Genomic DNA, 16,380 nt, shown 5'->3' with positions numbered 1-16,380 from the left:
CCACATCACAGGTTGTGGTTGTGGGGAAAATGGGAGAGAAGAATATTGGGTATATTCACCACCTTGAGTTATATCTAGAAAAATCAGGATACAAATGAAATAATAATGATCACCTGGGATGCAATCCCAAGACTTCTGAAGCACTATTTGAATACCATCGGCATCAACAAAAGCAACATCAATCAATTGCAAAAGGCAGCTTTACCTGGAGCAGCTTACATCCTGCGATGGTACCTTTAACACCATCTAACAACAATATCTTGGGAAGGACTCAATAAATACTGGTAGATAAAAATGTCAAAACCAGTCTGGCTGACTGGGCGACCAACTGTAGTAGTAATAATTTTCGTTTCAATTTTGAGAAGTGACTGCTCTCAAAATGGAAAAGGACCTCTATCTGAAGAATTGCCTGGTTTAATCAGAGGAAGTTGTCCATCCACAATAAGGAACAGAAGATACATGGATCATCCTCCTGTTGAGATGTCCTGCTTTCCTTTTATAGCACTTTTTTCATTTTGCAGCAATGCATAATAATCAGCACATGAAAATATTCATGAAAACCGTTTGGCCCTTTGTGTTGGTTGTATTCTTAGGATAGTAGCGATGTTTGTGACAGTGAAAGTAGCTGCTCTGATTGCATGCATCATAGTAGATCTTTGCAGGTTCTAATCTTGTTGACCCTAAACGAAAAGACTCCCAGATCTGTTGTTCTCTGTATCCCTCCCCATGTCCACTTACATAGATTTCTTGATGTTCGAAGCGTTTCTTCAAGTTTTGCACCATTGTGTCTTCAGTCAGCGGCTCCAACAGCACCAGGTCTCCTACACCCACAGTGTCAAGCACCACCATGCTCTCCATAGTAGCAAGAATGGCTGGGATTCCAAGCACAGAGGAAAGTAACCTGCAAGTGAGTGAGTCACAGGTTAAATCCAGATGTTTTTGCCACCCAATCAAGAGCTTTTCACACAATGACTCATGAAGACCAGTTGCAGATTCTTGGTTTCATTGTTGGTACCAATGAGAATCCATAAATAATAAAGTGCAAAAAAACCCCACCCCAACATAAAGCCCAGTGTGAGTTTTACAACAGTAGAAATAATCAAATAGTTAAGATGATCTAGGTCACTGCTTGACTGACTGTACAATTTAGAGAATGGCTCATAAAGGGATGTTTTGGAGAAGGACCCCAAGAATACCATGGACAACCAAGAAAACAAACTGATGGACCATTGAACAAATCAATCAAGAGTTCCCTTGAGGCATAAATGATCAGACTCAAATTATCCTATTTTGGACATTATGTGAAGATCTTGGTCTCTGGAAAAGGCTGTAATGCTGGGAAAAATGGAATGAAAGAGAAGAAGAGGATGACCAGCAGCATGGTAGATGGACTCAATTACAGTGGTAATGGGTACCATTCAAAGATCTGAAAGATCAGATTAGAGACAGATTGCCATGGAGAAAATCCATCCATCTGATTGTTAGGCATCAAAAATGACTTGAAGGCATATAATCTATCAATCAATCATATAAATTGATATCTTTGCAAAATAATTATACTTCAGACTCCAGACATGTTCCAAATTAGTATCTCTCTTACATTTATTCAATTTATTATCTTTCTCTAAATTACATGGATACTTCCCTAAACTTCATGTTATGAACTAGGTTTTATCAGTCACTACGTATCTAGAATACTATTTCCTCTGTACATACCACTGTTAAATTTATTATCAATGGAAAGTCACTTCTCTATTATGATGCTGTAAATTTACAGTTTGGTTACAGTGAACAGGTTTATCACAATTTTGTCACAAGTTATTCCAGATCAGAAATGTCTTTTAGTAGTTCATATTTTTAAAATAAATGGACAGTACACTAGATGCAGTTTGATATAAAGAGTAATCAGGTGGGTTCTGCCCGGCTTTACTGCCAGTTCGCTCGCACATGCCCTTCATGTGCGTGTGCTGGAATTGCGCTGCGCACACATGCGCAATTCAATTAAAATTGTTCTGCGCATGCGCAGAAATAAAAAACAAGATGGTGGTGCCAATGATGCTGACTGGGGAACTGGTTCGGGGGCGTGGCAAGCCTAGATCGCTGCCGGTTCCAGTGACCCAGGCCTCCATACCATTACCAATTCGGCCGAACGCGATCCAAACTGGTAGGAACCCACCACTGAGGGTAATGTATAACAGCAACACAGATGAAATACACTAAATTAGATGGTTCTATGTATTATCTGGAAGTGAGGCATTTTGAGGAGCAAAAAATATATATCTCCCTTATAAAAAGAGTAGTAAAGAATTAACTGCTTCATTACAGACTTCATTGATTGTAATACCTAGATAACTGCATCTTTCTAATCATTCAGACATCTGTAATAATTCAGAACGTCATTCCAGATGTTCATAATTCTACCAATAAATGTATGTAACGGGTGTGGGTGGGGAGGACAACTCCACAGATGCAGGTTTTGCCTCCTCTCAGGCAGAGATGCACCAACATATGCAAACATACCATAAACATAATGCCAAAAAGTCAATAAAGGCACATACAATGAGAACCAAGCCTGATCTTTCTTCTCAATGTGTCCATGCATGTTAAATAGCACAGAAATCTCAAATGGACTGTTAATACCCCAGTGTATAATCTCCAAGGAAATTATGACTGCATATACTATATTCCACAATACAGGTAATCGTCATTTAATCATCATGTTTGGGACCAGCAACTCAGTCATTAAGCAAAGAGGTCACTAAGTGGACCCCTTTTAGTCAGGTTGTGGGACAGAAATGGCATTGGTTGCAGATGTTGATGATCTCTGGCAAGAGTGGGAAGGGGTAAGTGCCACCATTCTAGCTCTCCTTGATCTCTCAGCAGTTTTCAATATCATCCATAGCAATAGCACTTAAACTTATATACTGCTCCATAATGCTTTTATAGCCTTCTCTAAGCGGTTTACAGAGTCAGCCTATTACCCCCAACAATCTGGGTCCTCATTTTACCCACCTCAGAAGGATGGAAGGCTGAGTCAACCTTGAGCCTGGTGAGACTAAAACTGCAAAACTGCAGGCAGCCAGCAATCAGCAGAAGTAGCCTGCAGTACTCCATTCTAACCACTGCGTCACCACAGCTCTTAGTATGGTATCATCCATTATGGTATCCTTTTGGACTGGCTGTGGGGTTTGGGGTTGGGCAGTGCAGTGCAGTTTTGGCTCCTTTCTCCAAGTCCGGTCCCAATCCATGTTGATAGGGAGTGAGAAGTCAAGCCCACAGCTGCTCTGTGGCATGCCACAATGCTCAGTACTCTCTCCACTCCTTCAAACTGCTAAATGTCTATCAAGATCTTCAGTCATTCCAGGTCATGGTTGTCCCAAAGGTGCTTTTTCAAAAGGCAACTAGACTTTCTTTATATTTTCCTTGAAGACATTTCACGTCTCATCTAAGAAGCTTCTTCAGTTCTGACTGAATGGTGGTGGTGGAAATGGAAAGATTTATATTCCTTGCAGTCATAATAGACATTGAAGGAGGAGAGCTACATTGGGATTGGAAGGAGTTCTGGTTACATCTTGTCCATTCACAGATGTTACACATCTGAAAAAGTTACTCGAAGCTCACAGAACTTTAAGCCTTCTAATAAATCTGCGGAGTAGACTTATTACTTGGACAGGGTGCTACCAGTTTTCTCCCCCTCCCCCTCCCCTTTCCCCCCAAATCTAATAGCATTTTCCCATAAGGTAGTTTTTAATGTACTGTACTGTTCATCCTTTTTTATCTTACGAAGTACTCTCAGGATTGTAATGGTCACTAAATGTGATTGGTAGACATCAGAGGTGGGTTGCCAATTTCTTTACTACTGGTTCAGGCGTGGTCCCGCCCATGTGGGTGGGCAGAGCGTCCTGCCACCACTACTACTGGTTTGGCCGATCCGGGCCAAACCGGCAGCAACCCATCTCTGGTAGACAGACAGAGCTAGCTTTCTCCCAGCTGTTCTTCACAATCTCATCTCCTCAGAACTGGCCAATGGTATTTATTTCTACATTAAAATTTCCCAAGGGGATTTATGTCAACATTGTGCAAAAACCTCTAAACAGTTGTAGTCCATTATGAGATTCTTGGACTAGAGATGCAAAACTGTTCCTTTCAATGAGACAAACCTCACCCCTTCCAAGCAAATGAAACATACCAATATTTCTGTTGACACAGCTTCATGTTATACTGGGACACAAACCTTTAAGAAGTCACAAGATTTTTGCTGGGTTTATTCAAGATGCCAGCAATATGTTTTCTCTCATCTTATTTTATTGTTGTTAGTTGCGAAGTCGTGTCCGACCCATCGCGATCCCATGGACCCCAGGCCTTCCTGCCCTCTACCATCCTCTGGAGTCCATTTAAGCTCACGCCGACTGTTTCAGTGACTCCATCCAGCCACCTCATTCTCCGCAGTCCCCTTCTTCTTTTGCCTTCAATCTTTCCCAGCATTAGGTTCTTCTCCAGGGAGTCCTTCCTTCTCATTAGGTGGCCAAAGTATTTAGTTTCATCTTCAGGATCTGGGCTTCTAAAGAGCAGTGAGGATTGATCTCCTCTAGGACTGACCGGTTTAATTGCCTTGTTTTTGGCTTCTGCACATGCGCAGAAGCATTTTTTAGTGCCTCAAAGCGCGCAGTGCGTCCCTAAGCAAACCAGCAGTAGCAGCAGCTGGAACCCACCCCTGACTTATAGTAATATATTTTATTACTATATCAATTTTCTTCTTTGGATAATTATAAACCTTATTAGTTGTTCCAGAATTACTTTAGTGAGAGGGTGGCCAGATAAGCTTATTAAGTAATTAAATGAGCAACCAAGGAACACCATGTTCAGCTAGTTCATGGGTGTCAAACTTGATCGTGGCACATGATGTCAGGTATTGTGACATTTTTTGCTTTTGCAGAACCAGGGTGGGCGTGGCCTGCGCGTGATGCATCCGCCAGTTTGACACTTCTGACAATTGCTAGTTTATGGCTTGATATACTGCAGAAATCCTACTTCATGGTTTAATATGTAGGTTTGTTCCATAAACAATCATAGGAGCACTGCTCTATACTCCTTTAATTCAAAAAGAAACAATGCTGTGGCTTTGAGCATCTGGTATTCTCTTTATAGAAGAGGCAAGAACAAGTTAGCAAATATCCTAACAAATGCAGCCTCCCCCATCTTAGAACTTATAACACACAGTAGGTGAAGATGTAGAAGGTAATGCCCAACTCTGAATTGTGGACACAAAGATGCTTTTTCAAGAGGCAACTAGACTTTCTGGGATTTTTTTGGAAGACATTTCTCTTCTCATCCAAGAAGCTTCTTCAGCTCTGAATTGTGGATTTCTCCCTCTCCCTCCCTCCCTCCCTCCCTCTCTCTGATCAACATACTGTAGCTAGGTTGGCTTTTCAAGGGAAACATGCATAGAAAGGCCTAAAGACCACCATTTCGGAAATGTTTTTTGTATACCTCCTTCTTTCCTTCCACCCATCACATATACACATCCTGCAGCCCCATTGATTCCTACACGAGCTGACAGCTGCGGGTGATGCAACTTCCTGCTTTAGCTCACTGGAGTCTTTGCCAGCCCATTACCCCATGCTTCTCAGTGGCATTTAACCTCTTTCCTTCTGGTTCCAAAGCATTGATCCCTGTAAAAAGTTAGGGGGGAAAAAACAAACCCTGAATAATTTGCTACTCGCATCTTCTTCAGAAGGAATTGCCATTTTGTAAGCAAATGAACTGGTCGCCTAGACTTGCAATCCAAAATCTAGCGACTGTGTCTGCGGGGTCCTGTTGCTTTCAGAAAAAGACTGAAAGCAGGATTTTGGCATCAGTTGCAAGCTCCACCCTTTGGGGTCCTATGTAAGACACCACGATGCATTTGGAAAGTGTCGGGACTTACATTGTGACACTGTGATGCTACTTTTGACAGTCTGGCCCCCTCTTGCCTGCCCCTCCAAGGATGCTGCAAGGGCCTACCGCCAAGGCAGAATAGAAATCTCAAACTCATCCGCAGATCTTGAGCCATAACATCCAATTATTTTAAACTAAGCCTATTTGGGAGCCTTGATACAACTTTGAACCACAGAAACCCAGGAAGAGGGGTTTCTTTCAGGATATTGCTAAATTATTATATACATTATTTTTATTCCATCATTTGTCCAGTAAGACTTCCCCCCCAAAAAAAAATCACAACATGGGATAAACCATGTCTATCAAAAAGCATCAGAATCAAGCCCAATATTGAGAAACAGCCATTTTACTATAAAATACTGAAGATAAATGTTTTCATACAGTGTCTAAAAATGACTATAGACATGTTTGGCACATCTTCTTAACAAGAGTATTTGAGAAGCTGAGGTCCACCACTGAAAAAGTCCTCTGATTGGCCCTGGCGAGTACATTTCCAAAGGGGGGAAAAAAACCTTAGAACTTCAATAGAAGTACTTAAGTCACTGGACGGCTTGCCTTAAGAAAAAGAACTCATTTTGCTCTCAAGCTATGTGGAGTCTTCCACCCTCCTGTACCGGAGCCAGAAGTGAATTAGCAATCAAAGTTGTTTTGTTGTTAAGGCTGAAGTAATGTACATAAATCAAGTGACGTTAGCATCTACTATACTGCACAGCTGAAGCTTTTCTCATTGCTGAATCTCCATGCCAGAAATAGTTTCAGCATCGCATTTTTGCCCACGATGCAGTTATCAAACATGCAGAGTGTTCCCCCTCTCTCCGCTAAAACAATGATTTGATCCTATAATTATTTTTATCCTGCCTTTTCTCCAAGAAGCCTGGTTCACTTCCTGAATTTTATCTTTAAAAAGAAAAGGTGGACTGTGCTTGCCAAAATGTATTGCTACTACTACAGAATAATAGAGTTGGAAGGGATCTTGGAGGTCTTCTAGTCCAACCCCTGCTCAAGCAGAAACTATTTAGACAAGTGGCTGTTCAGTCTCTTTTTAAAAGCCTCCAGGGATGAAGCATCTACACCTTCTGAAAGCAAGCTGTTCCTCTGGTTAAATGTTCTCTCTGTCAGAAAATTTATCCTTTGTTCTAGGTGGCTTTTCTGCTTGATTAGTTTCCCTCCCTTGGTTCTTGTCTTGCCTTTAGGTGCTTTGGAGAATAGGTTGACTCCCTCTTCTTTGTGGCAGCCCCTGAGATATTGGAACACTGTTATCATGTCTCCCCTAGTCCTTCTTTTCTCTAGACTAGCCATAGCCAATTCCTGCAACCGTTCTTCGTATCTTTTAGTCTCCAAGATCCTAACTATCTTTGTTGCTCAGCATTCTTTACAAAGTTGCAACATCTTTTTTTATAATGTGGTAAATCAAAACTGGATGCAGCATTCCAGGTGTGGTCTTACTAAGTTTTGTAAGGTAAAGGTTCCCCTTGCACATATGTGCTAGTCATTCCCGACTCTAGGGGGCAGTGCTCATCTCAGTTTCAAAGTCGAAGAGCCAGCGCTGTCCGATGATGTCTCCATGGTTAGACCGGCATGACTAAACACAGTAGGCGCACGGAATGCTGTTACCTTCCCACCAAAGGTGATCACTATTTTTCTACTTTCATTTTTACATGCTTTCGTACTGCTAGGTGGGCAGAAGCTGGGACAAGTAACGGGAGCTCACTCCATTATGCGGAGCTAGGGATTCGAACCACCAAACTGCAGACAAGCTGATCAACAAGCTCAGGATCTTAGCCACTGAGCCACCATGTTCCCTTTATAAAGGTTTTATAAAGTAGTACTAATACTTCATGTGATCTTGCCTCTATCCCTCCTTCTTTACCAGCATTAGCAGCCAAGGATTGTATTAGCTGCTTTGGCTTCTCTGGCACACTGCTGGCTCATATTTAAGTGATTGTCCACTAGGACTCCAAGATCCATCTCACAGTTACTGCTTTTTAGCCAGATTTCACCTAATCTGTCTTTGTACATTTGGTTTTTCCTGCTTAAGTGTAAATCCTTACTTTCTCTACTTTGGGTTCTTCTGAAAGAACCAAAATGCCATCACTGCTATGAACCACCCCTCAAAAAGTCTTGAGCGAGAGATGGGATCACATTTTGTCCCTGCTTTATTAGATGGAAGCCACAGACCAGAAGGACTCTGCAACAATTCAAAAGCAATAGCTTCCAAGTCAGCTAATATAGCTCCTCCACTGATTCTGCTCTCTGTAACATTCAGTATCACCAACCCATATTCTGAGGTCTACCAAACAGGTTCTTCAGCAGATAAAGGGATTGGCTTTTTTCACCTGGGAATTGCACTAACTACCGCTGGGAAATGGCAGTATCCAATCTATTTCCCGGTGATAAAGATCTTTTATGGCCGCCCTAATGACCATGTTAAGAGGGACCAGTCAATTAGTGCTGCTGACAGAGCTTTATCGTACTTTCTTGCTGAATCTTCTCTTGAGTAAATAACCATTGACTCAACTTAGACAAGGGCTAAATGCTTTGCTAAGTGAGATTGCATAAGGATGGTGAAGCCTTGCCAGGAAAATTTCTGCCTTGGCTCCCTGCTCTCTCATTTCACCATAGTCAGCAACCTGAGAATATATACATACATACATACATACATACATACATACATACATACATACATACACACACATACATACATACATACATGCACAAACACAGTCTGCAACTGCCAGTACCACCGATCCAAACAGAAGGACACTCAGAATGTTTATAAATTCTTAAAATTATATTTTTTCTAAAAATTGTATGTCTAGACACACCTGTCAGCTGGAAGGTGGGGGGGGGGGGAGAAATACACAGCTGAGATACCTTTTCATTGCAGCCTTCTCATCTACATTATATTAGACAGGCTATGTGGGTGGGCTTATGATCACACAAACATACACAATGAATATTTCATATAATGACTGCCAACAGAATCTTCTCTATGTGTATTGACAGTGTACGTTCCAGAAATTTGCAGCCAGTCACCAGGTTGCCTGTTTAGAGATTGTTGTGCTTCTTAAAAGTGAAACAAAACCAAAACAAATTGAAAGGAGGATTTGAGCAGGTAAATAAATTCAAGGCTATGAGTCAACAATCCTGTTTTCAAACGCTGACTGTAAAAAAATTAATTATGAGATATGCCTATAGTAAAATTGAGTTGACCATTCCATTTTAACAGTATTACCTCAAGATTCATCAGCAAAGCTTAAGAGTCCTTTTAAACACTGATTGGGAAGCAAATTTCAAATTAAGCTTAATATTTCAGAGGCAAGAGGGCAGAATCGTTGAATGTTAGAATCCGATCAAATTCCACTTGACCTTGATATAAAAGATCAACTTACTAAAAACTTAAATGGTTAGAGCCACCTACTGAACATAATTACATGACTGAAGGAGCCAATAATGTAAAATTAACCCCTGCTGAACTGAACTGAATCCAGATGAATGGAGGATATACATGTAAGGTTCTACTTTTAGCTATCTTACACTAACAGAATTCATACATTGCATCAAGCTACAATGTGTTTTGTTTGTTTTATGGGCTTGTTCATTGTGCATAAGACTGGCATACTTGGCTTACAAGACCCCCATATAGAACATATGGATGTTTGTACATACAGATAGTCCTCAACTTAACAACTGATCGCTTAGCAGCCATTCAAAGTTACGATGGACTTCCCCCGAGTTACTTACAAATCTGGTTTTGAAGTTCTGATAGCTGTCCACCCTATGTCATGCGGCAGTTATGGCCATATGCAACATCCCGTAGTTGTGTGATCATGATTTACAACATTTGTTGCCGGAAACCGGTGTTTACTTCCCATTGTACAATGGGTTTACTTAATGTCCATTGAAATCATGTAATGACCACCACAAAAGAAATAATAAAAGCAGTCAAGGTCAAGTGGTAATCACCTTAATGTGCACACTTACAACCAAAATTGTGGGCTCAATTATGATTGTAAGTCAAGGACTATCTCTGTGTATAAACAAATATTGTATAGAGGAAAATCCACCAAAAACCTATCTAGATATTTGTGTTTCATCATGAAGAATTTTTTTGAATAAACAAGGGAGCTCTCTTTTCACACTCCAATTGCCCCAAAACCCCTTTGCCATTACATATAATGATGAGGTTATCCATTCAAATGTGTTTGACACTTGGATTATATGTAAATTATAATTAATTCAAAGGAGAACAAATTGAGAGAGGCTATTAGAAAATGAAAGTGAGGCGTGGAGACAGAGAGATAATTCTTTATATGAGGATTGGCTGCTAGGCATCCTTCTCAAGTTGTTCTGTTCATCCTATTTACAATATATCTTCCAATTTCCTCTGACATTTTATCCCATTTCACACATATTCTTACAGATAGGAAATTAGGCCAGTATGTAATCCTGATCCTTCCTTTTCCTTTAATTCAAGCTAAACTTGCTGTGTCTCAATGTTAACAAAAAACAATGAGGCTCTAGAGATTTCTCTTCTGGAGGAAAGTTAACTCCTTCCTCTTCTCCTGAAATTTCCCCTGTCTTTCAAGTGCCAAACTATTTCTTATCTCACTTGCTCTTCTCCGAAACTACCAGATTTTTTTGGCGCCTTTTCCAAATGGTTGTAACACCAAGTAGATGTGGCAAAATTAACTTCAGCAAAGCCTAACTGGCAAGGAAGGGCACAAACGTGTAATAAGGGAAGGGGAATATGTTATGTTTAAAAGACAGATTTTGTTGTGAGGTAGCTACCAGTAGTTTTGAATCACCTTTCCAGTAAAAAAAGCTCAGACAATACACTTACACAATCTGGTGCCTCTATGACAAGGAAATACCAGGATATTAAACAGGATATCAGTAGGATATGTGTGCAAAACATGAAGGTTATTATATATCAAGTGCATATTTAACAATATGTTTTGGCGGTATTTAGCCAGTTCTGACAGGTTCTGGAGAACCGGTAACGGAAATTTTGAGTAGTTCATAGAACCGGCAAATAGGCTGGCCCTGCCCCCGCTGCCTCCCAGCCTCCCAGCTGATCTTCTTTTGTTGCCCTGAACAGGAGAACAGAGCTGGAAAACAGATTAGTGGGGTGGGGTGGGGAATGGGGATTTTGCAGTATCCTTCCCCTAAACCGTGCCCACCAAGCCACGCCCACAGAAACGGTAGTAAAAAATTGTGAATCCCACCACTGGTTTTGGCCCTATATCAAAATACAGGTTGTCTTCGACTTATAACCACAATTGAGCTTAAAATGTCTGTTGTTAAGCAAGACAGTTGTTAAGAGAGTTTTGCCCGATTTTATAAGTTTTCTTGCCACAATTCTTCAATGAATCTGGCTTCCCCATTGATTTTGCTTGTCAAAAGGTCACAATGACCCTGGGACATTGCAACCATCACTTAAATACTTGCCAGTTGCCAAGCTCCCAAATTTTGATCATGTGACCATTGGGTTGCTGCAGCAACGGTTGTGTGAAAAAAAAACAGTAGCAAATTTGCTTTTTTCAGTGCCCTCAGGTCCCTAAATGAGTGGTTGTAAGCCGAGGACTAACTATGTTGCACTTCACGTGAAAGCTATCGTAGCTGGTCTACAAAACTTAACCTTAACATGGGAGCAAAGAGAGTATGAAGCTAACTTTTTACTGCCTCTTAGTCACGATTGGGATTACTGAAGTCTGAAGTGTAACTTCCTATCCTTGTGGTTTTCTTGGTTAAAATAAAGATGGGAGTGGTTGATTATTGTCTTCTCCAGTGTAGTATGAAGCCTTTGCCATTGTCCCCAAGGAAACCAACCTCACGTAGAAACTCTATCTATGGGGTCACTAGGAGTCAAACCCCCCCACCCCTTGATGGCACATAATGAATCATTCAATCATTGTAACTGACTCGACCTGCTTTTTTTCAGAGGACTATAGAGATCACCTTGAGGAATAGAATGCCAAAAGCATTAAATAAACAACAGCTCAATGCTGGGAAAGGAGAACGCACATGAGAAGGAAACTCAACATAACTCTGCTTTGATTTTGTTTTATATAATGGAGGAAATGTCTCCTTAGCTCCAGGTGGCTTCTCTCCTTGATTAGTGTCCATCTATTGTTTCTTGTCCTGCCCTGTGGTGTTTTGGAAAATAAATCCCCCCCCCCTTCTTTCTGAGAGCTATAATCCTAAAGCATCAAGAGAGGCAAGTTGGGGAAGGCTGACATCCTTTGACTGGCCACTGTCTTCACATGGGTGCAGAACCTGTGTCTCCTGCTGAACTGCAGGAGTCCCACCCAGCAACCCCACCAACACAGGACCGTCCTCTTTGCTCTAGGAGGAGAGGGCAGGGGTCTTTCCCAGCTTGGCAGCCTGCGATTCATTGAGCTGAAAAAGCTCCTGAAAAATTGCATGAAAGCCTAGAGATCTCCATTTGCTAGAAAGCAGGAAGCACTCCCACCAGTGCCCATCTGTGATGAATACCTAATTATCTTTAGGTTGCCTTCCTTCCTTCCTTCCTTTTTACACTTCAGAAACACTTAACTTAAATAGAAAAAGCTGGAAAAAAATAGGAAAATTGAGGGGAGGGCGACTACAAAATAAATGTACAAAATAAAATGTACAAAAAACATACAAAATAAAAATTCACAAAGTAAAAATCATTTAAGGATAAACACAATTTTAAAAGAAGAAAGAAACAATGCACTTATTCTTACAAGGGATTAATAGATTGGAACAAATGTATACACATGACAATCATTTTAACAATTAACATTAGAATCAGAACAGAGGTCGACAAAAACTGGAAAATAATAAGAATGAACAAGAATTTCTAAATATTTCAAGGCACTTCATCCTTAACTTTATAGCTAATCAGACAAAATCTGAAGTTTTAAAAACTTAAGTTGAAAGAAACAACAATGTCTGATCTGGCCGAAAGCTAAATTATGGAAACCATTTCCAGATAGTTAATTCCCCTTGAGTTATGTACTATATTAGAGCTCTAGAAAGCAAGTGTCTTGCTCAAAGTTAGCACTTCCTTAGTTACACAGTCTCTCTCTCTCCACCACCCTCTCTCACCGGTGCGCAATCCTACATCTGTACATAATAATAGGTTTTGCAATCAATATCTTGTATTGTTAAGGTCCCAAGATCAACATACCATCAGCTGTTTTTTTGAAGCACCACCTAATTTATTGCCCTTCATAAAACTGCCAGCCTTCACCTTCGATTTGCTAGGTTTTCCTGGACTTTGCACATAGCCATAATATTTCAATAACCTTATCTGCTTTGCTTAAATAAACTTTCCAACTGCAATAAGTAATACTTTACTCCCATGGTTTACCTACAGCAGGGGTGTCCAAACTTGGCAACTTTAAGACTTGTGGACTTCAACTCCCAGAATTTCCCAGCGAGCTGGCTGGGGAATTCTGGGAGTTGAAGTCCACAAGTCTTAAAGTTGCCAAGTTTGGACACCCCTGACCTACAGCAACAGCCAGGAATGGAGGAAGAGCAGGTCGTTATCTAGTTTGCAAGAAGTCACTTGTGCAACTTACATTACAGATAGCCCTCAACTTAAAGCCGTTCATTTAGTGACCGTTCAAAGTTACAGTGGCACTGAAAAAATTTACATATGTCCATTTTTCACGCAACCATTTCAGTATTCCCATATCATGTGATCAGAATTTGGCAGCTTGGGAACTGGCTCATATTTATGACGCTCGAAATGCCTTGGGGTCGTGTGATCACCTTTTGTGAACTTCTGACAAGCAAAGTCAATGGGGAATCCAGATTCACTTAACAATCTTGTTACTAACTTAACAAACAAACTTATGTCAAGGAAAGCCATAAAATGGGGCAAAACTCACTGAACAACTGTTTTGCTTAACAACAGAAATTTTGATCGTAAGTCAAGGACTACTTACAGCTTACAGAGCAGAAACTATTTTAGATCTATTTTTCTCTTGTCATGGATGGAAACAATTGACCCTCCAGCTTCAGGCATATACTGTATGCTTTAAGCTCCTGGTGAAAGGATGGATGTCTTGCATCCATGAGATTACCCAGAGTATAGGTAGATCCATCAGATCTTGGCTGCAAAAGTCCAAATGGCCATTAGATGGTATCAACGATTTGTCGGTCTGCCTGGCTGGCTGTCTCTCTGTCCATCCATCCATCCATCCATCCATCCATCCATCCATCCATCCATCCATCCATCCATCCATCTATCTATCTATCTATCTATCTATCTATCTATCTATCTATCTATCTATCTATCATAATTTATTGACCATCCAACTTACTGCCGAGTGACTCTGGGCAGCTAGATATATAGAAAACGTTAATAATTTGTTGCCTGGATTTTTGCAGCCTAGAATCAGTAGCTCTATCTTTAAGTCAGAATCAGAGGAAGGATGGACAACAGCTCACTGGAGAGGAAAGAGAGATGGAGATGGAGTACAGGTAGACCCCGACTTACAACAGTTCATTTAGTGACCATTCCAAGTTACAACGGCACTGAAAAAAGTGACTTATGACCATTTTTCATACTTACGATCGTTACAGCAGCCCTCTGGTCACGTGATCAAAATTCAGATGCTTGGCAACTGATTCATATTCATGACCATTGCAACTATGACCTTCTGACAAGTCAATGGGGAAACCAGATTCACTTAACCACCAGGTTACTAACTTATCAAGTGCAATGATTCACTTGTCGACTGTGGCAAGAAAGGTTGTAAAATGGGGTAAAATGGTTGCCGATTTGCTTCCGGGTGCAATTCAAGGTTGTCACCTTTTTAAAGCCCTTCATGGCTTGGGACCAGGTTATCGGAGGGACCATCTCTTGCCAGTCACATCTACCTGACCTACCAGAGTGGGGAGGCAAGGAATGTTTCAGGTCCCATCCCCTAGAGAGATACACCTGGTGGGACCCAGAAAAAGGGCCTTCTCCATGGTGGCTCCCTATCTCTAGAACAGTGGTTCTCAACCTGTGGGTCGCTACCTCTTTGGGGGTCAAACGACCTTTTCACAGGAGTCGCTAAGACCATTGGAACTCTAAACTTTAAACTCCACCTCGCGTTCCTTGAAACCTGCCGCAGATGGGCTCACGAGTCATCGCCAGCTGCGCAGAGCATCACTGCGGCTTCACACCGTAGAAAACATAGGTGCGTGCGCACAACCCGTACAATTACAGCCTCTTAGACTTTGTAATGGCGGGAAAGTGTTCTCACTCTGACAAAGCGCTGCCTTGTCTTTCACAGCCACCTCGTTTCCAATTGTGGGGGGAGGAAATCCTCTGCATGGATCCCCCCAATTGGAAACGAGACGGCTGTGAAAAATGTGTGGGATCCGGAGCCCATCTGTGGGGGGAGGGGTCCCCCTTGCGTTCCTCGTCTTCCCGGATGGGCTCCGGAGTCATCGCCAGCCGCGGAGAGCCTCGCTGTGGCTCCACGCCATTGAAAACATAGGCACATGGCATGCGCACACCTGGTAAATTAGAGCCTCGGAGACTTTCCCCCAGGGAAAAACGCCGCTGCCAGGTACTTTTAAAGGTGATTAAAGGTGACCACTGTATGTGTGTCTGTGTGTGTGAGACAGACAGACACACACACACACACACACACACACAGAATGACAGAAATGTGGGAGGGAGGGGAGAGACAGAGAGACACACAGACAGACAGAGAGAGGCACAGAGAGAGAGAGAGACAGACAGAGAGAGACATACACAGAGAGAGTGACAGAGATTGGGGAGGGAGGGAGAGAGACAGACAGAGAGAGACACAGAGAGAGAGACACACACACAGAGTGAGTGATTAAGTGAGTGAGTGAGAGACAGACAGACACACACGCGTGCACACACAGAGTGACAGATGGGGGAGGGATGGGAGAGACACAGAGACAGAAAGAGAGAGAAAGATAAAGATATATTCTCTTAATATATAGATATATTAAGATATATTTCACAATATATAATTACACATTGTTTTTGTGATTAATCACTATGCTTTAATTATGTTCAATTTATAACAATAAAAATTCATCCTGCATCCAGATATTTACATTACAATTCATAACAGTAGCAAAATTACACTTATAGAGTAGCAACGAATATAATTTTATAGTTGGGGGTCACCACAACATGAGGAACTGTATTAAAGGGTCGCGGCATTAGGAAGGTTGAGAACCACTGCTCTAGAACATTATTTCCCCAGAGATTAGAATGGCCCCCACTCTAATACTCTTCCGGAAGACACTGAAGACCTGGTTGTGCCAGTGGGCCTGGGGAACGCCGAGCAGGATGGAACCCATTAAAGGGCTCATGTGATGTGTTGTTGATGGGGCGGGGGGGTTATTTTATTTTATTATATTAATTTATTATATTATTATTCAGTTTTATTGTTTTACGTATGAGGTATTTATATT

General features: G+C 41.4%; 2 protein-coding genes across 6 annotated transcripts in view; one reads left to right on the top strand and one right to left on the bottom strand.

Annotated features, from left to right (window-relative positions):
• Positions 1–16,380, top strand: part of LOC309383244 (sterol O-acyltransferase 2-like) — a 115,849-nt gene that overhangs the window by 5,467 nt on the left and 94,002 nt on the right. The window lies entirely within an intron of this gene.
• Positions 1–16,380, bottom strand: part of LOC309383238 (unconventional myosin-Ia-like) — a 73,453-nt gene that overhangs the window by 54,694 nt on the left and 2,379 nt on the right. For all 3 annotated transcript variants that reach the window (XM_081935525.1, XM_081935527.1, XM_081935526.1), the window contains exon 2: positions 739–901. In XM_081935525.1, the coding sequence (XP_081791651.1) occupies positions 739–858 (120 nt within the window). In that variant the 5' untranslated portion in view covers positions 859–901. The remainder of the gene's footprint in view (positions 1–738; positions 902–16,380) is intronic.

This window comes from Natrix helvetica (genome assembly GCF_964273705.1).
Source record: "Natrix helvetica genome assembly, chromosome: 1".
NCBI classification, from domain to species: domain Eukaryota; kingdom Metazoa; phylum Chordata; class Lepidosauria; order Squamata; family Natricidae; genus Natrix; species Natrix helvetica.
This window is presented reverse-complemented; position numbering and strand designations above follow the sequence as displayed.